Genomic DNA, 25815 nt, shown 5'->3' with positions numbered 1-25815 from the left:
AAAAATATGTTTTTAAGTGGAACACAATAAAGTTAAATGATAAGGATACACAGTTTGTCCTCCTACACAATAAGGTCTACTTAGTACTTTGGCTGCTCCAACTGCTATCAGGCTTCCTTTCTTTGTTTTCTGCCTGCCAAAGATCACATTGAACATTAAAACAAAATACTCACATATTTGAGCTGCTGACAACAGAAAAATGCCTTTTAATAAAAAGGCTGTAGGAAAATAAAGTTTGTGGAGAGCTTCAGCTCAATGTAAACATTTGAAAGGGCTTAATTTATTTGTTTGGTGGAAACATACTACACGTTTTGTTAACAGCAAATGTTTTTACATGCTACCGTATTTTCTGTCCTGCAGAACGTTAATCTAAGTCACACAAAGAGGATCTAAAGCCAATTGCTCTCAATTTAAGCCATTTGTTTAATGTTTGCACATTCCCGGTGTGAAAGCAAGTATGTGTGCCTTTCCCATGCCTGACAAATATACTAACTACTGTAATTTCTCTTTTATTTTTAAGATGAAGTTTGCAAAGAAAAGGAAGGAGAAAAAGACTATCAACTTCATCCTCTCCAACTACAGTTAAACAGTGAGGATACAAAAATAGTGATACTGGGGTAAATATCTTCTAGAACAGCAATCAAATATGTTAGGGAAAATATTTTTCAGGGAAACAAATTTGAATCTAAATTAAATGCCTGCTCTGACAATCCACTACTCAACAGCTGAACAGCTGAGCAAATTAATACTTTAGATTCAATAATTGTATCAGTACTATTAAACAATATTTGTATAGTTTACAACACAATATTACAACTGTGAAAATCACCTCTTAATTTTGGGTTTCCTTAATCTGCCAAGTCATTCTATTTATTCTAAGTAGCTCCTACACATAGATACTCTATCTTGATCTACATCTAATCATCACGTTTTGGAATTCCAAAATTTCTCCTTCATAAATATCACATATGTATGGTAAGAGGACAGGTTATCACACTTCTAGATTATTTCTTTAATTAAGAAATGATTATTTTTTCCTTAAATGGTATACTAATATCCTCAACAGTAAGGGAGACACTGGAGAAAAATCAGATAAATCCTATCACATTCTGTTCTTGCAGACTGTAGAAAAAAATAAGTAAACCTGTAGATCAACAGAAAATTCACACTAAAACAATACATAAGAAGAATTTCATTAACAAAAACTGCTGCACTGATGTCCACAAAAAATACCACCTAGAGAACCCACTTTGTGGGACAGATATGCTTGGATCAAAGTATAACACTGTTATGCTGCCCAAAACTAAGAGAAGGAGATGAATTTAAGAGACTGAATTTAAGATGGAAAAGTCTGCCAGGCAGTAACAGCTTCTAAGAGTTACAAAGTCAACAAACAAGCATAAAAAGCAAAGCTGACGTATTTGATAATCACAAGGCCTGCTTATTCTAAGCGTCCTCTCCATTACAGTCATTTTGGATTACACAAAGTGAAAAGGCTGGTTTGGGGAAGCACAGTATTACAGCACCCGCCTCAGTTTCTACACCATTGACTTGTCAAAGCTTCCTTACATGTAATGGAGTCTCCTCAACTTCCCACCTGGGCAAATACTTGTGGGAAGAGAAAGCAGTTTCAGAGCTTCCAACGTGCACGATGCACATCCCCTCACCGTGCTGCAGCTCAGTGCAACATAAGAACGCAGAAAACAGGTCACAGCAGAATGTTATTGGGGAAGTTAGGGTTTTCTTTATGGATCAGTTCTAAACAAGTGAAGCCTTACCTGTGCAATACCAAGTCCCAAAGGCAAACTGTTGCAGGAAGTGGACTTTTCCAAAAAAAAGACTAATATATTAAGCCAGTACCTCATCTATATCCCTTTGCCAGAAATGCAACAAAATAGCCACTGAACAGTAACAAAAGCTTCATTAGTTTGTTAATAATAAGAACAAGCACAAAGGTTTATTTTACTTAAGAAGCAGTAGAGAAGTGGGCAAACAGATAAGAGATTGTTGCACTGAAACAACAAAAGAGAACCATATAACCGAAGTACTGAAGACATGTAAACCACAATCTGTTGTGTGCACGCTGATTTCAGAAGGCAAATAATATTTGATTTTTCTGTGCTCTGTTCTGGTTGAATCGTCTACTTTCTAACATCTTAAATACAAGTATAGGCTTTTAGTCTTTTATCAACACCATAACATACATTTTCAAATCCCTCAAATTGAATGTTCTCTCTTCTAATTAGAATCCTGCTAGATCTGTAGGCAGTCTTATAAACCACTTTAACCTTATTTTAATTTTTCATTACAAAAATTAGAACTACTCATTATCTTAGGAAGACATAGTATTACAACTGTGATATATCAGTTCTCATTTTATCAGTAAACTACTTTGTGAACAGTGCTTGAAGCAGATATTGGTAATAATGTCTGGTGAGTTTTATTTTTGTATTTTCACAAAAATAAAGCTTCAGAAACAAACCTAATGAGAGCATGCACTTAGTTGCTTATCCATACATATGCTACTCACTCTCATGCTATGTTAAAATTAGTGTCAAAACCTAATTGTACCAAATTTAGCACTTGTTAAAAACTAAAACCCAAACCCAGAAAACAAGAAACCACCTAATATTACACCCTCTAAACACCTTGTTAAGATTACTTAAGAAAGAGTGATGTCCAGGCTATCGCTTTCCATATAGTAAACTTTTAGCATATCATGAATAATACTTACTGAGGAAACTAGATTCCTGTAGATGTTATGCACCATTTTAGCTTCGCTTCACATCTGTTCAGATGCCTAGAAAAAACTCTGATAGACAATTGGATATTGCCATGAAAACAAACTGAATATTACTGAAAGATGTTTTTTCTGGTCTTTTAACTACACTAAATATTATCAAATAGTAATATTGTATTGATTATATTTCAGCTTAACCTGCCATCTTTAAAACACAGTATTCAACTGGAAGTAATTTAAAGAAAGCTAGAACGCCGTGCTGGGCCTGTTATGGGTCATTTGCTTCATGGAATGAAACATGATTTTATTTTTTTAAGCCTCTGGCTTAAGTAGCAACACATTATTGATAATTATTGGAAAGAAAATTACCAATATTGGGGTTTTCAATACATACACCATTTGATGCTTTTAGGTGACTAATGTACCTGAGAAGACAAAGTCATACTGAACCAAGTCATTGTGCAACTGAGACTTACTGTTTCATATAATCAAAACTTGAACTTGTTTTTAGGTAGCAGTAACCACAAAACTTAGTAATTTCCATGTAAAAACAGATCAAATGGTAATCTACCTTCATCACACAGAAGGCTGAAAAAAACCACTACCTCATAATGGTAAATATTTACATTTTTTAACATTAGACTCTTCTTTGTATTTTGCTGTTCTCCTGTAATCTGCCTCAAACAAGTATTTTATTATTTTGATAGCTTGTGAAAACATTTGATCTAAGTAAGAAAAATAGAGCTAGCACCATAGAACACAATGCTCATAGCATCATAGCATCATAGAACACAGAGCTAGCATCATAGAACACAGAGCTCAGAGAACACAACCATAAGCAAGACAACAGGCACTGATTTTAATATTATGCATCAGGAATATTTTCAAATATAAAATTCACTTTATAACTTGCAGCTTTTGATCCAAGTTTAGAAAATAGCCTGCTTCTTAACTACCTTGTTTTCCTTAAAATTTCCTTAAGCAGGTATTTCCTCTTTTTCTAGACTTGCTGAAATTAAGCTAAAATTACATCTCTTACCTTCTTTTTCACTGCATTAAGTAGGAGACCTGTGTTTTTGTGGCTTCCTGTATGAGACTTCTGCAACCTTTTTGACAAGGTTCTACCACATACATATATCTGAGACCCATTTTGCATCTTGTATAAGACACAGCATTCCTTAGAGAGGCTTTTCTCCAAACAGTTTTAAAAGATATCTTTTGATTATGAATTGAACAGTATGTAGGGACTGCCACCAGAGGATGAGTAGGAATGACAAACAGCTATAACCCAAATATTCTAAGGAAATGTAAGCAAGTAATTACTAATAAAACTGCTTACATTCATGCAACTTGTTTGGCAACAGCAGTATACCATAAGGAAAGCTGCTACAATTCATAACAGCATCTTGTAATAAAACAGCTTTATGCATCCCTCTCAAACTGTTTAGTGCTCAAATCTCATCAGATGGCTGAGTAAGCATTACACTTTGGGACAGTAAATCTCTGTTTCCAATATGGTCTACATTCACAGACATGTACTGTTGCGTTTGCTGTGAGACACTTCCAGCTAAGCACGCATATAAAAAAATAGCAATATATGAAAATATCTGCATGCTATTTTGCCTAGTCAGTTATCTAGGCTGAAAAAACATTAGGAACCTTGAAGGACCAGCAGCTCAACAGCTACTCACTTCTACCAGAAAAAGCTAATTTGAAGTTTGGGTTTATAAACATGGAAGTAATATCAAAGAGTTATCTTTATACATGTCACTGTCAATATACACATCTTTATCCACATAACTGAGGCATATATAGGATTGCAACAACATATTCTGCTTGTTCTAGAGAAAAATTAAAAGAGAGAAAAGGGCTTAGTAAAGAGCAGCAAATCTGATTTCATGACCAAAGATGATACTTTACAGGCAGATGCTCAGAGCTGTATCTATTTATCTGTATAGATATATGGATAGCTCATAGAAAAGAAGACTGGCTCAACTGCAGCATGTAATTGAATCTGTAAGGAAGAAACACTGAGTATTACTGATGTTCCAATAAAACAGAAAAGGACATCGCCGGACCTAATGGTTAGCAGTTGAAGCCAATTTCCAAAACCAAATGAGCAGATGGCATCTGTTTTTAACATGGAGGTAGACTTCCCACAGAAGCTAGCTAGTGGAAAGAAACCATGCATTTTTTGCCTATTGATGTTTTCAAGACTCAGCAGTGTGACCCAGGTCGGAAACACACATGGTACTCTAAGGAAGAAAGAAGTTTTGCGTATTTATTTCTTTTTATTTTTAATAAAGTAGTTGTATGTATTTGAGTCCTGTCACAATATTCAGAAGGCTTCTAAAATTGCATAATCCCCTTGAGGTGTCAGGATAACAAACAGAAATAAGAAAACTAATATAGTAATCATCACAACAGACTGGTGGTCCACTGAGTCTAATCCTCAACAATAGTAAGAGATTTCAAAAGAACATAGGGAAAAATAACAATTACAAAATAAACACCTAAAATCTGTTCCAAACACATTCGAGCAGGAAGCTGACTTGTGCATTGGAACAGGGCATACACTCATGCTTAACCCACCTTCTACACGCACCAAAAATGTATGTTTGTGTAATAGAATCACAGAACAATCTAGGTTGGAAGAGACCTCCAAGATCACCGAGTCCAACCTCTGACCCAACTCTAACAAATCCCCCACTAAACCATATCCCTAAGCTCTACATCTGAACATCTTTTAAAGACCTCCAGGGATGGTGACTCTACCACTTCCCTGGGCAGCCTATTCCAGTGACTAACAACCCTTTCAGTAAAGACGTTTTTCCTAAAATCCAACCTAAACCTCCCCTGGCACAATTTTAGCCCATTCCCCCTCGTCCTGTCACCAGGCACGTGGGAGAATAGACCAACCCCCACCACGCTACAGCCTGCTTTAAGGTATCTATTGAATGCAATAAAAACAGGAAGTTTAAACAAATGAATAATCCAAAGTACGTGTCTTTTGCCAGTTTTAAAATTGAAAATTTCTGATTTATTTAAATATTCCTTTCTTCTGTTGCAAGGAAGGATGAGGAGAAGCACATGGTCATTTTTTGGCATCAGAAAACAAACAAACAAACAGAAAACCAACAAAAACCAAGCATTACAGGAATTCCAAGTTTTTACAGCAAAAACAAAATAATACTCTTTAATGTAAATTCTGGATTGAATGACTTGACAAGACAAATTTGCTGGTACATGCTTAGGATTCAGGGACAAATATGCCCAATTCCAACCCAGATCTAGCCTAAAAGCTTGTTAAGTCTGAAATTTTCATGGTAGTGTGTATATTCCTTTCATCAGTTTGAGAAAAACTGAAATAATCAGTCCCTCCTCCAAACACTTTTGACTGGAAAACATGCCCTAAAAAAATATCTATGCAACTGCAGAGCCTTCTAAAGACAGGTACCCTAACAATGTGGAATGTGTGCAGAGCTTGTGTATTTAGCCATTTTTCTTATCAGGGTCAATCAAGAAATTGTATCAGTAAGCATATTCATTTAGAGTATTTATTTAGAAAAGTATTATTTATCTCCTTAGACTAAAATATTCCTTTTACGATGGATTTAAATATGAGAAAGAACACCCACATCAATGTGCCTAACTATTACAAACATCTTTGAAGAGTTTGTAAAAAAAATTAAAAATAAAAATTAAAAAATAGAGAAGGTCTAACAAAATCTGAAATTATTACTTACAGTAGCCAAGGTCTTAGAATTCTATTATGTACTCAAAGAAAAGGATAAGGAGAACAAGGTATCAAAGTATCAAAGTATTTTTTCCAATGTTCATAGGCCCTAGTCTTATGGGGAGCAAACACTACTCTTTTGTTTTGAAACACAGTATCTTGGTGCTTGATACAAATCTGTAACTATAGGACATAGGAAGTACTTGTCCAGTAAGTTTTGAGAGGCTATTGGATTAAAATGGTCACTGACCCTGTTCAAGAGTAGACCCACAGTTCTCTAAAAATTTCTTTTACTGACTACACATGCTAACTTCCTGACTTGATAGTGTTTAAGAACTTACCCTTTTTACCTAGTTTACATGATGTTCACGTAGTAGCTGTAAATGTTTAAAAATAAGAAAAGTAGAATCTAGTTTAACAATCATCATGAGCTAATGAGAAGTCCAACATAACAGCGATAAAAAAATAATAAAAAAAAAACTTTTAGCAAGTGGGGAAGGCAGAAGGGAGAAGCATGAATCTATACATGCATATATATTTGCATCAGAAATCCCTGCATTCAAATTCTATAATTTAGACTGCAAACAATGCTGACTTTTAATAATGATCACTAGAGAAAAACTGGCAAGAATAACAAATTATTCCCAGAGAGAAACTGTGTGGCTACACAGTATTCACATATTATGTCTAGCTGTTTGTTGCTCATTCTACAAATACATATTAATATTGGAATAACAGTCTGTTTTCCAGCAGTGGTCATATTAATTATTACTGGAGTCCTCTGTCAGCTTCATAGGTTCTCAATGTAAAGTTTCAGAAGACAGTAGTTTATTAAACTCCAACTTCATCTTTATTAGGCTCACCCAGAACAAGAATCCTGGTAATACGTCAATTGATCACATTGTGTTTTTAACCTATTAGTTGATTATTGTCTTTCCATAGTAATGAAATTTTAAATACTTCAACATGCTGAATTGCAATGTCTATCTGTGCAGTGCCTAGTCCTGCAGGCTGGAGTGCATCCCCTGTAATTCAGTATCTAGGTACAGTCTCAGAGGAGGACTCCTAATGGCCAAGATGCTGATACACACACTGGCTCAACTAGTCAAATCAATATGAGAGCAAGAGTTGCACCTTAATTCAACAAGCCTGTGTTAGAAAATCTAACTGCTCTATGATTAGTTCCAGCAGGTCTGGGCCACCAGACCCAGAAAATTAAGTTACAACATATTAAGCTATAAAACGGTAAGGAACCAGGAAAGGATGGAAGGGGAAAGAAAGAGAAAGGGAAGTGGAAAGAAGAGATTCTCAAGATCACCCAGTTTAAACTATCCTTTATAGATCAGGGAGATTGCTGCTCAAAGAGGGAAGGAAAAAAAAAAAAAAAAAAAGAACAGAAAACTCTTTATGCATAGGTATTTGGGAGCACCCCCAAAACTGAGCCTATTCCATCAGGTTTTCCTGAAAAGCCACTTCAACCATCCTGAGAATTACACAGAAGTTTTCTTATGATCTTATATTATTGCAACTCTGTTCTAAAATAGACACAGTTTTAGTTTACTTCATATATATCAATAGATCTTAATGCTACATCTCTAAAGGCCATTTGACTTATGCTACAGTATAAATGAGGAGAGACACCTTGTATTTTGGGTTAGATTTTCGTGTATTCTCCTCTCCTAAAAGCATACTTAGGGAGAGGTGTTATAAAGGTTTATTCTTTTAACTTATTTGCTTGTCTAGTACTGCTGCTATGTAGATCCATTATTAATGCTACCAACATTGTCAGTACAAGAAGCTAGAAAGTAAGCCTAAAGAAATTAATGCATAAAGATGATAAAATATATATTAATCCAAAAAAAAAGAAAAAAAAAAAAAAAAAAAGGAAACAAATGCATAGTGTTTTTTTGTGTGTGTGTTTTTTTTTTTTAAAAAAAAAAAAAATCCGGTTACAATAAGAACTACACAGTCTTTTATGAATTGGAGAAGAGGAAGGCAGAGGAGGGAGGTTTTGGTCAATATCTTTGCTTTATTAAATAAGGTGTATATATATATATATATGTTGTCTCACCTTAATAAATATTTTACACTAGGATCGCATCTCTCTCAGGTAAGCATTAAAACCAAAGTAAATCTTCATTCAACAGCAGTCCAAGTTACATGTGTGCACAGGTTATAACAGGAAGTTTGCCTCGAGGGCTTTTCCCCTTGCACAAGATACCCTACATCTGATTTGATATTAAAGGCTTCCTCCTTAAGCTTCTCCCACCTGCCTTCATCGTGGGTTTTGAGTTAAGTACAAGTATGGATATACCAAAAAGAAACGTATGCCAGAAAGCTACTCATAAACTGACACGACAAAAGAAAACTAAAAGATGTGATCCCTCTCCAAACAGAATATAAGGAAAGGTTTCCTGTAACATTTTTAATTCAAATCTATTTATAGAGGAACATTTAATTTTAAAAAGGTCACAGGTTCTGGAAAGAAAAAATAGAACTAAAATCAGTGAAATTCAGTTGGATCTTGAAGGGATAAACTACTTTGACCCTAATAGTTGAGTACGACTCATGCCTGATTGCAAAAGGCCTGAAACCTCATCTGGGTGTTATTAGGAATATAAACAAAGAGACAAAGCTCAGTTACCTTGAGAACCCTTAACAGCAACTATCACTTCAGTATAGCAGTACATTAGTTACCGCTGGACAGAGAATACCTGGCCATGTAGACTTAAAACCTGGCTAACCTTAACCACTCTTATGAAATGTTGTTATTGCAACGTGCTCCTTCAAACGTGTCCCAGTAAATTGTTTGGTGACAGACTTATGATGTGAAGAAGAGCAAGACAAGAAAACAATATTTATTTTTTGCAGCAATCAGAGCTGTCCTAAAGTAGTCTGTAAAAATAAAATGTAGACTCAAACAGCTTTGGGTTGATTTGGTTTCTTCGTTGCATGTGGATTTTTTCTGTTTTGCTGTTTTTTTCCTTCAAGAAGTATATTCAATGTATATGGAGACAAGAGGCAGTATGAAACACCCAAGAAATTCTGAACAGCATGGCAGGCTGACACAACTTCATGTGAACGAAAACCGGGTGCATTATATTCCTCAATTCCCACTCTCCTAGGATTTTACTGTAATAACAGTTATCTATTAGACATTAATAAAAATAATGGGCAATTTTAAGGACAGTTTTATAGCCATTGTTACAACATGTTACTTTTTTCTAATTCCTGTTCATATACTTACAGTTTCAAATAGAATACAAAAAAGCACAGATTTTTAAGTGTATGCAAATAAATAATAATAATAAAAAAGAGCTGATGTACAGAAAGGTATTGCCTGTTCTTTACTGAAATTATCTCAGCATGCAAAAAGAGAAGCTAAGACATACAAAGCAAGATAATTAACTGTAGTAAAAAAAAATCAAAATATTTTAGAAGACTGTTTGGCCCAGTTTAATATCATTGTGTTGTTTCAACTTACTTTAGGAACTCCAAATATATATTCTATTTGTTCTTACATTTCACAGCAGAGATTTACTGCTAAACTAGATCTGACCTGAGAATGAGAAAGCAGTCAATTCAGTATAACTGCTGGGTAATAAATTTTGCATCAGATGAAGCCTGGCATTTGGCTCATGCAGAAATACAAAAGCTATGAGCTATGAATGCCAAGTGAAGAACTGCAGAATCCTAATGTTTGCAATCACCCATTTGAAACCCAGTTTAAACTCCAATAACTCTGTAGAGAGCGCTCTTTTAAGCACAGTTTGGTTACAAAGCATACAGAAAGAAAGCTTGCCTTTCAAAGCAACCTTTCTAAGGAATGTCTTTCCACAATCTTTTTTTTTTTTTTTTCTTAAAGGAGATCTACCTCCATTCACCATGCTGTGTCAGCAGATGAAGTCAAAAAGATGGTATTTTCCTTAAATAATATATATATATATGATCAAGTATGATAATTGGTTCTCTTTGATGTAAAATTACATGGTGTTCAGAAAAAAAAAAAAAATCACACTGATTTCTACTTTCTGCTAGGATACGTCACAAGTTCCTATTCATCTTAAAATACTGCATTCAAAAAGGATTTTTAAGGCAACTTGTGATGCTAGAATGCTCTCTCATACACTGAAGATCTTAATTTTTCAGCTTGATTGCCTAATGAATATCCAGTGCAGGTACTAGATAACAAATATATCTTAATATTGGGGAAAATCTCAGGCAAACTAATAGTTTAATTGCACACCTGACATGTAATTTTAGCCAAGAATCTGAAGATTGAGGGCGATCAGAAAATACGTTTGACACAAAGATGCTAAACCTATTCTGATTTATTTGTATTAATATTATTATGCCAAAAAACAGACCTCAAAAAAATTTCATTGTTTAGAAAAATCAGAGATAAAATTATATTAGGAAAAAAACAACAACAATAAAAGTAATGCCAGACTAAAGTGCTTTGGGTAATAGAAAGTCTTGTCATCCCTCATGCCTTTATAGCAAAACTTCCAAATAACATACCAGAAGTAGCACCTAAGACAGAGAGAAACTTGCTTTGGTAGGTGGATTTGTCAACAACTGGCAGAAAAAGCTTATTCAAAACTTGCAATCAATGACAAAGATTTTAAGTTACATTCTCAGATCTATACTGTCATCAGTGTTCCTAACATTTGCTTTGTTCACACTAACCTTGGGAGATGTTTATATTTCAACACTGTCTTTTCATGAAGAATGAGAGTACCAAGCCAGAACTGAAGGACAACAAAACGCTAAACCAAACCAAGACGATCTGTTTCAGACATCTGAGCTCCGAGTATAGTTTGTGTTACAAGCATTTCATTGTGAAGGCCTTGTAAACACAAATGGTGGTAGTACAACTTGGTCTTTTGCTTAACATTTTGAAAACCAAACACCTTATGATCAGGAAACAGCTAAAAATAACTGCTTCGAGCAGCTCCAGTGCCAAGGTTAACCAGATACTTTTTGACAAGACTATAGCTATACGAATGGAAGAGACAAAAACACTGAGCAAAATATCTAAAATTGCTTAAGAAATATTCCAGTCTTTTATAACGGAAGAATAAAAAAACAAACAAACAAAAAAACTAAAGACTATTTATTTTAAGCATGTTTATTTCCTAAATAATTTAATCCCATCAAAATACCCACTCAGAATAAATTTACATTTATAAATTTCTACATGCCTGCAGCTGGAAACTGCGTAAGATGTAATGAACATTATTTCCTACTGTATGAACCACACTTAGATCCATATAAAATCAACGTATAAGAGAGCATGTCCCAAGTCTTAATCTATATCTACTTTCCAAGTTACCTCAAATATTAATGTCAGTAAAATAACTTTATTAACAGATTTTCAGATTTTCTAAAGATTTTTTTCTAACATTAACAGAAGCAGGAAAGTAAGGAATTACTACTTTTATTATTATTCTGAGAAAAAAAAAATTACTTTGGCTCTATAAAATAAACTTTATTCATCTGGACATAACGACACAGACTAGCAGGAACAGTCTGTGGAGCGTTTCAATTCAGTTACCAACAATTTGCACTCCCCTTCATAAAGAGGGCAGATAAGAACACATTAAGAGCAAGAGGAGGATGAACAGTTGTCAAATCAGTAATCAAAAGAAAAAGAACACCCTCATGAAATGCCGAATAATGACCTGGAAACTAAAATGAGGCACTCGAGCTGAAGCATCAATCATCCAGATAGGGAGAAGTAATATTTAGATGACTCCTGTACACAAAGGCTGAACAAAACACATAGAAAATGGCTCCAGTAGCTCATATGATCTAGTTGCAGTTTGATGCACTATCTCTAGGTAAATATGTCTAAGCAAAGAAAGACCCTACAAGAACAGAGATTACCTCAGAAAAGAGAACTGGGTGCTTGATAGACAAAGCACAGTGCAAACACTTTAAAATGTCTGTACACAAATGCAAGAGAAACCAGGGATTAGACGAGGGTTTAATTAGGGATGCAAATTAATAGATACTTAGTTTTAAAGGTGAAGGCAGACACTGACTGCCCGCAGAATGCTTTAAACAAGTTGTATGACATGACAGGAAGTATAAAAAATGACCTTTTATTAGACACGAGATTACAGAATTATCTCCACAGAGAAGTGGGATAACCTCTTAGAATTTCCTGAGTTACATAAAACATGGCAGTCACAACACTAGAAGTGTCTAGTAGACAACAGTCATATGCCAGTAACAAGCACACATATGAAATAATAATTTTAGCAACTAAGGATGTACTAGATAATTTACCTTCTGTTCAAAGGGACTCAGAAGAGCTATACTTTTATGCCTCAGTACTGCCTGTACCTTCCTGTATCTAGACTGTACCCAATTCTTGAACCAAACTAAGCCAAGTAATTTATTTTAAAAGCAACCACATCTAATTGTTGACTGACTGACAATTTAATCAGGCTATCTGGTCAAGTTAACCAGATGATTAAACACTGTTCCTGTGAAATAATGTTCAATAATGGTTTCAACACAAAGACTTATGAAGACAAAGATTTACGAAGACAAGTAAATACCAAAATGAAAGTAAAACTACATGCAGGCATGTATGTGTGTAGTACAAAAGCATACATAGATAGGAAAAAAGACTTTTTCAACTAAAAACGTTTAGACTGTTAATTCATTCATTCACTGAATATAACACATTTAAAGCTAGGAATATTTTGTAAAAAGACAACATAACAGCCTTGCTTACAAGTTCACACAGGCAGGTTATTTCAAATACTAGTTGTAGGATCCCAGTGTTGTGATAACACGTTATAGCCAATTATAGAAGTAATTGGATGGGTTTCCTCCTTCCAGTTTTTATGAGGTAAAGGGTAAGCAGTAAGAGTAAGCAGTGACAAAATGAAGCCAGAGGAAACAGCATTCACACATGTAAATTACGGAGCAGTTAAAAAGAGGAAAGGAATGCCAAGGCACCTCATTAGTAATTAATATACATTGACCATATGGTGTTTTACCATAACAGTGTTTTAGTTATCTTTCCAGCACAGGTACCCTGTCAAAGAAAGACAAGTTTAAGTGAAAGTGTCGTTATTATTTCTAAAATCAACCTAGAAAACCAAATATATCATTAGCATATCACAAGACAAAACGAAAACAATATCCGACTAAGAGTTGCTAGCATTTGTTTTCAAATGTTTTGAATGGTGGATCCTGTTGTGGTTCATTTATAAATAGTGAATTCTAACAATATCAGAGATCTAAGAGAAAGAGCTTCCTACTTTAACACAAAACAGTTGCTAGTTTGATGTAACAGTAAAACAGCATCCATTTTCTTACAGCTATTTCACTGAAACTCCTTGTAACACTGGTACAGTACAACAAATAACAAATATCTACCAAGGATTACTATAGAAGAAAACAGTTCTGACTTGAACCATACCTTGTCTTGGAAACTCATCTGACTCCCTGTGAACCAGGTCAGAAACCCGATTTCCATAGTGCATCCTGGTGTCATGATCATAAGCTTTCAGAGTCTCACTTGAGCTGTAGGACTTCTGGGTTGGTACTCTGCAGTCTTCACTGTCCAGTGAAGAGCTGGTATAGCGACATTCCTTCCCACACCGGCCCCTCGTCAAAGAGCGGTGTCTTCGATCTTTTATGTCCATTATTGTCTGTCAGGTAGATTGTTTTCAGAAAAGCCGCTCTCGTATTTGGGGTCAGTCGCTATCACCTAAAAAATTAAAGGATAACACAAAATGAGCAACATTTTGTTTTATTCTATTTTCCCCAAGGTAGCCTTGAAGAAAAATTCAGCACAGCTTGAGAGGAAAGAAAAGATACACATCATGTATCGCTAGAAATTGAAATAATTGACCTGAATAGAAGGGTATGAGGGAAAAAAATAAAAAGAGAAAAATCAAATTCTGGATCAGAATTGCATTTTATCTAAATGATCATCTTACTGAAAAGTTTTAAATACAATGATAACGCAAAAACAGTTATCTTCTGATTTTTTGAATGAGCAGAGATAACAATATGGAGATGACAGCATAGTATTTCTTCCTGTTATACAACAGTACAAAGAAAAGCAGACCCAAACCAGCGTTAAATATTTCCTTTCTTCTTGCAGGAGGGCTTGCAATGAAGAATGAAGCTTGCAGGACAGTTGCCCGTAGAAGATTATTCCTACTCGGTATTAACACATAACAACAGTGTACATTATGCTTTAACAGCATATTCAAAAGCAGCAGAAAGTAATTTTATTGCCCCTGGAATCTAAGGCCCTGTTCTGACAAAAAAGTTGGACCAGATATCTCCAGAGATCCTTCCCAGACTCAACATTTCCACACTTCTCTAAGGCTCTAAGCACACTGTGGGAAGTGGCTGCTCTTGTGCACCACGGAACACGATCACACCATCTTCTTCACTGTCCCTCAAGATGACCAGCTTCCCCATCTCAGCAGTTGCACTCCTTTAAAATTTTGCAAGTATCTTCTTGCTCATGGACCAGAAAGAGAGAGATTCTTGTAGTCTACTTAATTGGGACACACTTACTGAGGCATATACACTGTAATAGATGCCCATTAGCATGCATAAACTACAAAATGAAAGATACTGTAGAAAGCAAGAAATATACTAAGCATGAGCACCCTACCCACTGGGTACTAATTATTTCGAGTTGGTATTTGTATCAATGTATTTCTCTTGTGGTATCCCAGGCCCAGGTCTGTACTGCTTCTTAGAAACCCTCATGACAAAACCTTTTGCTGGAAATGAAACTTTTGCCTACAAAAAACACATTGATGTGCTAACAAACAAAACTGGAACAAAAATGTATGCTTTTCTGTATGCGGTTAAGCAGGTGAGGAAATGGCTGTGGCTCATTTAGCTGGGAAAATCGAAGTCACTGCCTTTCCCAGTGCTCCCCTCTGTGGGGGTGCCTACTCCGTGCCCAGCTGACACGGGGAGCAGGTTCCCCCTGCCCGCCGCTACCAGCCCTGGCCAGAGCTCTTGCTTCAAGTGCCCACGAGTACGATTCCCCCTGCCATGATGGCTACCAACTCCAGCAGAAAGATGATGAAAAAGCCATAAGGCAGGCATGTCTTGCATCGCTGCAGGTGCTCACACAGCACATTTAAGGGGGGTCACAACACTGGCATAAGTATTAGCTAAAATACGTGCAGTATTTTGCTTTTTGGCTGCAATAGATGATGTCCCTGTGAAAGGGTAACTGTACTTGGCCAGATTTGCTAATGAACTTTAGAGAAGGTTTCTTGGCTTCATTTAGACTCTGACATTTAGACTTGTGGTTTTTAACACCTATATTTTAAAGAAGGAAGTCAGGTAACCAGGTGGAACAGCTGCTTTAAGCCACCCACAAGTACTGTCAGGCTGTGAGTGATAAAAAGTGTAAACATGCTTACTTTACTCTTTTTTTTCCTCTTATTTTTATCTGTCATGCTACATTTCAGAGGGGAAAACAGCATACAGAACAGCCAAAACAAAATTAGAAAGCATTCAGCACTTAAAAATGTGGAGCTGTCTTTAGTGTATTAGATTAAGGTTAAAACTTAAAAGAAAAACAAAACATTCAAAATATTCTTCCCATTTGTCACCCCTCTGAACATCTAGTGGCTAAACTGACTTCTATATACCTGTATTCTTCAGCTGAATTCTTTGGTCCTACAATATTTATTGCAGTGTAAAGCATATAAATACCCTTGCTAGCACTGGTGGCACAAACCCTTGCTTGAAGTTTGAGGAGATAATGATCGTTCAGAAGATTAACAATGCCTGGCTCTTTGATCCCAGTTCAATACTATCTCATCAAACTCAGATATCAATATATCACAGTTATAAAACACAGAAAGAGATGAATACAGTATAGAATTGAGCAAAAACTGGCAATTACTCTCTCTCTGTCTTCACATTACTGTTTTGTACTTTACAAAAGCCTATTCCATATGAAAGTATTGTCTATTTATCAGTTCAGAAAAACAAACATCTTTTCTTTTTCATGATTGTTGTACTTTAAGCTGTCTGGCCTTATTTCTATTGTTTATGAAAGAACATTTATGTCCTTGTTACATTAAAAAGAAGGATTTACTATGACTGAGATAGTGCTTCTGAGTATTTCCATGATGTTAGCCTATTAAAACATCTTCTCAGGCAGATGGAATTAATTGAAATTGTTCCCACAATAAATTTTCTTCATAGAGTTTAGGGAAATTATGCTACAAACACAAAAATATCAGGTAATGGTAAGATACATACTCTGCCCCTGCAGCACCCCACCTGTAGTGCTGCATCCAGGTCCACAGCCCCAGCACAAGAAGGACGTGGATCTGTTAGAGCAAGTCCAGAGGAGGCCACGAGGATGATCAGAGGGCTGGCGCTGTATCTGCTGCTGATGCACAGATATATATTGGGCAAGCAGCAACTGACACGTATCTAACAAACTGGACTCACCATTCACCCCATGGAAGCTTTCCTGTGGTCACATGCAGGAGCTGTATAACTGCACATAACAACAGCAGTGGTAGCAAGAGTGTAACAATGGGGTTTTTAATATCCAATAGCATCGAAACACTGTATGTGTCCTACAGGCTAAGGAAAAAAAAAAAGGCTAAGTAGTGAAAAATAGTTTTCTTTAAAAGAAATTGTTTAAAAACATTTGACCACTTCTTTTTGTGTTAGCAAAGTCAAATCGATAGGAGGCATGGAGGGAGGACTCAAAATGAATTTTAATGGCTCAGTGAAGCCTACGCTAAAACTCTCTTTAAATTTGAAGTTGATTCTTATACTGATCTTATTTATGTGCTTGTTTCTTGAATTTTCTAATGATCCCTTACTATTACAGTGCACATGGCCATTAGAACTGCCACTCACTATAGACAGAATGCAAGAGAAAACAAAGCACTTCACATTTACTTTGTGCCCCTAAATAACCCAGCACAACTAGATCAAAACCTTGCAATAGTGCAAACAATATTAGGAAGTCTTTTTTTTAAAAAAAAAAAAGAAAAAAACACATAGTACACCGTGTACCTATCTTCATTTAAGAAAGCAGGTCTTAAAAGCCTGTACTTCTTTTCATCAACAACAATTGGAAATAAGCTTGTGATTTAGAGATTCAAATGCTGTTCACTATGAGGAAAATTTGGTATTTCAGCTTTAACACGGTACAGATTTCAAGGGAATAAATAAAAGGATTGTTTAACTGCTCTATTTTTCACTTCTTTTAATATTACTGAAAAGTACATCTTTTACTTCTGGATCACCTCTGCTCTTTTTTAAAAAAGAAAATAAATAAAATGGAATTTTAGATGAAATACCGCTAGAGTAAGAAGACTGTTGCAAGAATAACATTGATGACAACTGTGCTGTTTGTGATTTCTGGTCAAGAAAATCCAAGTATATTTGGACAGTCTGTTTGGTGCAATAACGTAAACTCATTTTCTATTGATGCCTTCCTTCGGATTTCTCAGTTTTCTTCCTTTTTTTTTTTTTTTTTTTTTAAACTCAGACACTGAATTTTCCTTTTAGTGTAGCTAATCTTTCTAAATATGATGTTGCAAATGAGATGTGTTTAGCACAACATTTGAAACAGCTGTTTTAGAACTGTTTTGATGAATGATTTTAGTTAAGTAGCAAAAGACAAACAGTGCTTACAGGCATTACGTGTTGTTCTTTACCGCAGGGGAAAAAGCAGCTTATTTATTTATTTTAAGGAGATAAAAGCTATACAAAGTATTTTCAGATTAAGGACAGTTAAAATTGTAAATACAACTAAAGAAAACACTGCGACAAATATGTATGCCATGTTTTTCTATCTTCTTAGGCATGCATATTTTTATCTCCAAAACATCATTGGAGAATTCAGCACCGCAGGAGCTTCTTAAAAATCCCAGAACTGTTTAAATCTATTATTATTTAAATTTGACAACATTTTCCACAGCATTTTCCTCAAGAAACTGGCTGCTCTTGGCCTGGACTGGCATACTTGTGATTTACTTGTGATTGGGTCAAAAACTGGCTGGGTAGCCAGTCCCAAAGAGTCGTGGTGAATGGAGTCAAATCGAGCTGGAGGCCGGTCACTAGTGGAGTCCCCCAGGGCTCAGTCCTCTGAGGACAAGTCCTCTTTAACATCTTCACAGATGATCCGGACGAAGGGATCAAGTGCACCCTCAGCAATTTGCAGACGACACCAAGTTAGGTGCGTGTGTCGATCTGCTCGAGGGTAGGAAGGCTCTGCAGGAGGATCTGGATAGGCTGGACCGATGGGCCGAGGCCAACGGTATGACGTTCAACAAGGCCAAGTGCCGGGTCCTGCACCTGGGGCACAACAACCCCAAGCAGAGCTACAGGCTGGGAGATGTGTGGTTGGAGAGCTGCCTGGCAGAGAAGGACCTGGGAGTGTTGGTTGACAGTCAGCTGAATATGAGCCAGCAGCGTGCTCAGGCGGCCAAGAAGGCCAACAGCATCCTGGCCTGTATAAGAAACAGTGTGGCCAGCAGGGCTAGGGAAGTGATTGTCCCCCTGTACTCAGCTCTGGTGAGGCCACACCTCGAGTACTGCGTTCAGTTTTGGGCCCCTCGCTACAAGAAGGACATGGAGGTGCTCGAGCGAGTCCAGAGAAGGGCTACGAGGCTGGTGAGGGGCCTGGAGAACAAGTCTTATGAGGAGCGGCTGAGGGAGCTGGGACTGTTCAGCCTAGAAATGCTCAGGGGTGACCTTATCACTCTCTACAGGTACCTTAAAGGAGGCTGTAGCGAGGTGGGGGTTGGTCTATTCTCCCACGTGCCTGGTGACAGGACGAGGGGGAATGGGCTAAAGTTGCGCCAGGGGAGGTTTAGGTTGGATATTAGGAAGAACTTCTTTACTGAAAGGGTTGTTAGTCACTGGAATAGGCTGCCCAGGGAAGTGGTTGAGTCACCATCCCTGGAGGTCTTTAAAAGACGTTCAGATGTAGAGCTTAGGGATATGGTTTAGTGGAGGACTTGTTAGTGTTAGGTCAGAGGTTGGACTCGGTGATCTTGGAGGTCTCTTCCAACCTAGATTATTCTGGGATCCCATTCAGAAAATAACATGCCATCAGGTTGAAAGGCCTGGAAGCGATGAGACTGAGCATTCCACCAGCCTTAGCCTCACACCATTTACCAAATGCTATGGATTAAGCCTTCATTTTCCAGAGTTTTGAGCAGTGAGGGTGGATGGTGAACATATCCTCTCCTCTGCACTGAGAAGCTTCAGAATTGCAGCTGATCAGCTAACACTGGAAAAACATGGAGTTTCTTTCTTAAGGGTACTTTAAGTCAATTAAAAAAGCCTCTAGACAAACTCAGTAACAAATTTCTGAATGTTACTGAAGATTGGGCTTCTGGCCGACCAAGCTCAACAGCTGAATATCCCTGTAGATTCAGAAACTCTACGACTAAAATTTCACTCTTAGCTAGCCTTCTGCCAGTGCTCAAGGTCTAAAGCAAAGCACAGCACACAGGAACCGACCAGTTCTTCAGTTTCATTTCATCCTCTAGGAACTTCATGCTTTTGGATTATTTCATCCCCTCTGAGAAAGAAGAACATGAGAAATGACAAGGTTTCCAAACACAGCTGACAAGGTTCCAGAGCAGGTGGTAAAATATTGGCCTTAGATCCTCCATCACACAGAACTGATTTAGTGCTTTCACTGGCTCACACACGGTATTTACAAAGTTTTAAGCCCTGAAAAAATTAATTTTAGATTCCCAAAATATTACTTGTATCTGATGTACTTCAGTAACTGGTTGTCAAAAGTCCAGCATGGTCAACTATCATGTTGATTCCCATCCTTGAATCACCAGCTATTAGGAGTAGATTTTGTTGCACCAACTCAGAAAGACAGCGAAGTTTTGTAAAAACAGGTGACACAAGCAATGAAAACACACAAATATTTACAAAGAGCAAAGTTTAACATGTTTTCAAAAGAAAGGCTTATAAACCTTCCGAAATATTACTAAGCAGAACAACACTAGTTATATAAGTGAGACTGAAATGACATCTACTTTTCTTCCAAGATACACAGATATAAAACAGCAAAACCCATCTGAAGCTGATGTAAAGGAAAGGAAGTGACAGAATAAAATTCTGTGGGTGTCCTGGAGTTTCTTAGATGTGTGAAGTGCTCTTGTTTTTCTCTTCTTTGAGAGTGTTCTTCCTTCTTTTCTCAAACTAGCAACAATCTTCCGTCCATCCCAAACACTGTCCAAATCAAAAAATTGGGATTTCCCCACAAGGGTAACATGCTGCCAGTCCTAACTAAAAACTCTTTACAAATACTTATTAGCCTTTAGGACAGCCATGAGAGCTGTCCATCTCATATATGACCCTTCTACGGGAAAATCAAGTTAAGTGTCACAAGTTAAATACCCATCTGAAGTCACACAGTGATATTGCTACACACTGGGAAACCTGAGTTCCAGTCCTTTGTTCTTGACTATTGTACAATTGTTACCTACACACAGTCAGGGCCGTATGCAAATCAAATAATAAAAGAATCAAGCCCCTACGGTCCAATACAACAAGCCAAGTTTTCAATTAATGTAATGACTTAAAATTGGTATAGCTAAACAAGTTCACAAAATGGATTTAAAGATCTAATATGAGCCGGCCACTTCAAAGACCAAGTTTGGTTAAAGTAATTGCCTAAACAACACTATTACTCTTCTACTGCCTAGAAAGAACAAACAATACTATTATCTACTGATAAAACACTGCTAATGAAGAAAGGTAGAATAATTTATCACTACGTAATTAACACAATGCAGTTAAGCATGCTTTAACGATTCTGTATAACAGTTTCCTATCACTAGAGAATACTTTTGAGTCAGGAAATAATTGTCTAAATAATTTTTGATTAAGTCTCTGATCAAACTGATCAACATTTACAGAAGTGAGATAAATATAAATGTCTATGCAATGAATGACAACTTGCTTTATTTAATTGTCCATTGGTGGTCTTTTTTTTTTTTTTTTTAATTACTAATCCTAGGGTGCAATGCTGTCTTCAATTAAGTTAATGGGATTATTAACCCTACTAAGAAACTGAGCTAAGACGTCAAGCTGGTTTATGCAAGTTGTGCTCCTCCAGCCATTCTCCTTCTCTTTTGCTTTCACCAACACTTACTCATGCATTCATTTAATTTTCTACCAGCATTTTCTTATGTTCTCTCCTCTTTTTGGCCTCTTTCTTTCCACTTTCTCATGAACCTTATTTATCCCTAAAGTTTCAATTATGGATATGAATGCTGTTCATTTCCACAAGTGTTTTCCTTCACATCCAGGCTAATCCATCAGCTGTCTTGTAACTTCTTAACACTGCTTCCATTTTAGACTCAAGGGTTTTGATATTAAACATATCAATGTGCTTTAATACTGGAGAAATGTAATCGACAAAGGACTTACACTTTTCTCATACTCAAGCAAGTCCATGCCAAGAATTTTAAGATAGTTCCCTCCTAACTCTTCTCCACTTATGTTCGAATGTTCTATAATTCTGTACCTGCTGTGCACCTTCATTCCTGCTGGCAGAGCAGAAGTTGTACCACTGGGTAAGAGATGTGCCAAAAGAAAACTATTAGGCATGCACCTTTCATTTCTTGTTTATTCTTAATAGATGAGTATGCTGTTAAGGGGGAGCTCTTCCAGAACCTGAGATCACGCAGAGCTCCAATGTACAACTCATCAGAGGATGCTACTATGAGAAGACTGTGTTGCTGAAGAGATTTCTCAGCAATTTTCAGACCTCTATAAAACTATTCTCAGAACTCATCAAATGTAGTAATCATGCAAAAAGCTATGATTTTAGGTATTTTACCTATCATTTCAGCTGAGATCAACACCTGCTGTTGACTCTAAATTTACATTATTCTTTCTCAGTCTGACCAAGAAACATAGCCCTTCTTTCTCTAAAGCATCTATTGAACCCTTCCTACCTCAATCTGATTCTAATAATTTTCACATGCTTATTAACAAGATGCTTTAATATGCTTTCTCCTTGCTAGCAGTATCAACCTAGTAAAATAATGTTTAAAGAAGATTTTATTAGAGACTACTTTTAAGGCTGTGTAAACTTATGATGATAATAAAACATGGTATATTTTTAAAATTCCTCATAGCAATTAGGAGAAAAAAATATATAGTCTTTTTGTGTGTGTAAAACTATTAACCTCATTAATTGGGAGTTCTCTGACTCATTAAACAGGTTTTTTTTTTTTTTTTTTTTTTTTTTTTTTAATCAGAAATAACCTAACTTTCTACAGGGATCCGTTGTTTCAAAGGTTCAAGGTAAGGTAAGAAAATGAAAAATGAACGAGAAGAAATGGAAAACCATTTTAAGGTGCATGGAACAGATGACATATATATCAACAGTTTCCTTAAAAGCATATTCAGAAATATTTTAAATTCTTTATCACTGCATACAGTGACAAAACTTTGCATAGTGAAATCAGAAGGCAAGATAAGTTTCTTAGATGGCAACCATACCTCAAGTGTCATTCCATCTTTCAATAAAGGAAAGTGTATTACTATATAAAAAATTGATTAACCATCACAGCAATGGATAAAATGAATACAACTGTTATACAAAATGACCAAGTGTAACTCAAAAATTCTGAAGGGAATTTCCAGTGTTTGCACAGCAAGCAACTGGCAGGGCTGGAACTGAGGTCTGAAAGCGGTTCCACCCAAAACTGGAACCAAGATTTGCTTGCATATTATCATAGCAAAAGAGGACAGAAAGCATTACCTTGATTAATGGAAGTCTTTTAAATCAACCAGTACAGGACAACAAGCAGCAAATTCTTCCTAATATTGTACCATCACTGTGCAGACCTAACTACCTCCTCTGTTCCATCTCCAAATTAGAAAGGAAAAAAAAAAAAAAAAAAAAAAAGACCACATCACTCTGGAGGAAAACTTCTCTAGAGAAAAGGCCACATGCTTCATGACATGCTTGGCTATGTAGTCATGGAGGACAGTACGTGAATTCAATGTACATTCTCACAAGGAAACTTCCTTCTGCAGCCTGCCCAGACTGGACCATCATTTTGCTTACTATCAGCTACTTGAGGGTGTCTCCAAAGGAAGTCTGGCATTTGCTGTTGGACAAGAGGTTTATTTTATGTCACTCTGTCAGCAGTCACTGCTCACTTGGTGGAGCTGTCAGAAATAAAACCATCCTGGCTCCTCAGCTGCCCAAGTTCTCAACATGATCTTCATCCAGCACCTGGCAGGAGGTGCCCAAGGCACCTGAAGATATAGCAAGGTCTGAAGCAGTTCCAGCACAGAACCCAGGATTTCACGGGGGGAGGGGGGGGGGGGGGGGGGGGTATTCCCAGATAAGCCAAGAGACCAGCCATCTCTGTTTCATCATGTGTGGCTGAGGCTTAGAAAGCAAGAATAGTCTCAAGGAAGCAACCAGTTAAAAAACATGCACACTTAAAATCCGAATGCTTTATAAGTAGAAAATTTACCTCTGCATGCAGGCTTAAAGCCGACTTTAAAACTTCAACACAAAATAAGGCAGACTACAGCAGCGTCTGCACAGAGGTGCAGCACGCATCACTGCAGTGGGGTTCCTACCATACACTTCTGTTGATGAGAGAACAGAAGAAAGGGACAATTATTTTTAATCACACAAAAATGGTATGCCACAGAAAGCAGAACAGGCTTTGTTGCTTATTCCATTTAACAACACAGACCATCTCAGGGAACCTGAGATGAAACAGTTCTAGAGTAAAGAACATCTAGAGGGACTAAAAGCACAGTTTAAAGTAAGTAACAATCACAGGCTCTATCACAAGCCCCCAAACCCTACTGCAAGCCTGTAAGTTTCCCAATTTCATTTGACAGCGCTGACTTGGTTGTAGTTCCTTAAAACCAACTTTAGTTGTTTCTTCCTGATATGGTACATTATTCTGAGGTAAAAGAGAAAAACAAATAGATCAAAAGCTTAAGTTGCTATAGTGGTTTACCTACAAAATCCTTCCATTTCTGTTTCCAATGGAGCATTCAAAACAAATACTACATATGAACTCAAAATCCCACAGAAGCCAATGTTGGTACCCTGCTTTCTCTTCCTCTATAGTCCCTTCTGCCAGTCTACAAATAGCTTGCAAGTTTAAGTCAATATAATGTGGCAGGGAGCTCCTCTCTGCTGCATTTAATTTAAAACAGGTGTCATTATCTGTGCTTGGAGAAACCCAAGCCACTGGAAGTGGGTATATAGAAGAAACTGTCACTTAACTGCATTCTTAGGATTAGTACAGGAAAGGGTGGGTCCCTAAAGACCACCCAGGTGTCCCAGTAAATTAGGAAAGAGCTCCACTGCTACCAGAAGATAGTTTTCAGCTGTTTTAATGAAGTATCCTAATTAACCATCTCCTTTGTAACTAACTTTTATTATTTTTTTTTTTTTCAGTTATGTCTGAGATAAACTGCTGTCTATGTTGATGGGTCCAGAATTTCAAGCATGTATTTCTATGTTTATGAAACATAATCACCCAGACACAAACTACTGGCTTCATGGTAGTCACACAAGAACCTCGATCCCCTGAACAAAGACTGCTGTATGTATCATCATACTACATCCTTCACAAACTAATTTACTAATGCTCTAAGTTTTAAAGCATTTCTCCTCATCACCAAAAAAGACACTGAGATCCCATATAACACACAGATTACTGAGGCAAAGAGAAGAACGAAGTCATAGAGCAATCCTGCTATTTAAAGCCTCTATTAGCTTCGGTAGGTTGCTCTAGTTTACAGTCAGGGAGAAAAACAGCCTCCTATCTCTGTACTTCTCAGCGCAGGAAGGAAACTGGAAACAAACGCAATAAACGCTTTATTACCCTGAACTGAAATCAATAAACTATCAGCAGTTTTAACCTAATTTACTAGGAAACAGAATTGGAAAGGTATCTGACAAGGCTTTTCATATACATTAAAAGCCATCAGATTGTAAATTTAGGTCAATACTGAGCCAGACAGCAACCTACAGGTGAAGTGATCCATATACCATTACCAATTTCCTCAGTCATCTCAAGTCTCTCAGTAATTTCTAACTTGCATGAAATCTTTCATGAATTATTAAATTCATAAATAAACATATAAAAACAAAAGCAAAAACAAATAAAAGAAATAGCTCTCTGTGTGTTTTTCAGTGGTACGAGTATGTCACCGAAAACAAATTCTGTGCTAACAGTGGTTGAGACCGTGACTACCAACCATGCTGGACTTACAAGCTCAACCTGGGCCACGGCTAGGTAAGGTAGTGTTCCTTGGGTAATGCCAAGAGAAC

At 36.8% G+C, this 25815-nt stretch overlaps 1 protein-coding gene across 10 annotated transcripts in view; it reads right to left on the bottom strand.

Annotated features, from left to right (window-relative positions):
• TENM2 (teneurin transmembrane protein 2) overlaps nt 1-25815 on the bottom strand; it is an 823338-nt gene that overhangs the window by 500318 nt on the left and 297205 nt on the right. For 6 of the 10 annotated variants that reach the window (XM_035338985.1, XM_035338975.1, XM_035338974.1 and 3 more), the window contains one exon: nt 13918-14208. In XM_035338985.1, coding sequence (XP_035194876.1) covers nt 13918-14143 — 226 coding nt within the window. In that variant the 5' untranslated portion in view covers nt 14144-14208. Of the gene's footprint in view, nt 1-13917; nt 14209-25815 lie in introns of those variants that run through there. The other 4 variants (XM_035338973.1, XM_035338976.1, XM_035338980.1 and 1 more) reach the window with 1 other exon arrangement.

This window comes from Oxyura jamaicensis, chromosome 13 (genome assembly GCF_011077185.1).
Source record: "Oxyura jamaicensis isolate SHBP4307 breed ruddy duck chromosome 13, BPBGC_Ojam_1.0, whole genome shotgun sequence".
Classification (NCBI taxonomy): domain Eukaryota; kingdom Metazoa; phylum Chordata; class Aves; order Anseriformes; family Anatidae; genus Oxyura; species Oxyura jamaicensis.
The sequence above is the reverse complement of the archived record's forward strand: the minus strand, read 5'-3'. Positions and strand labels throughout refer to the sequence as shown.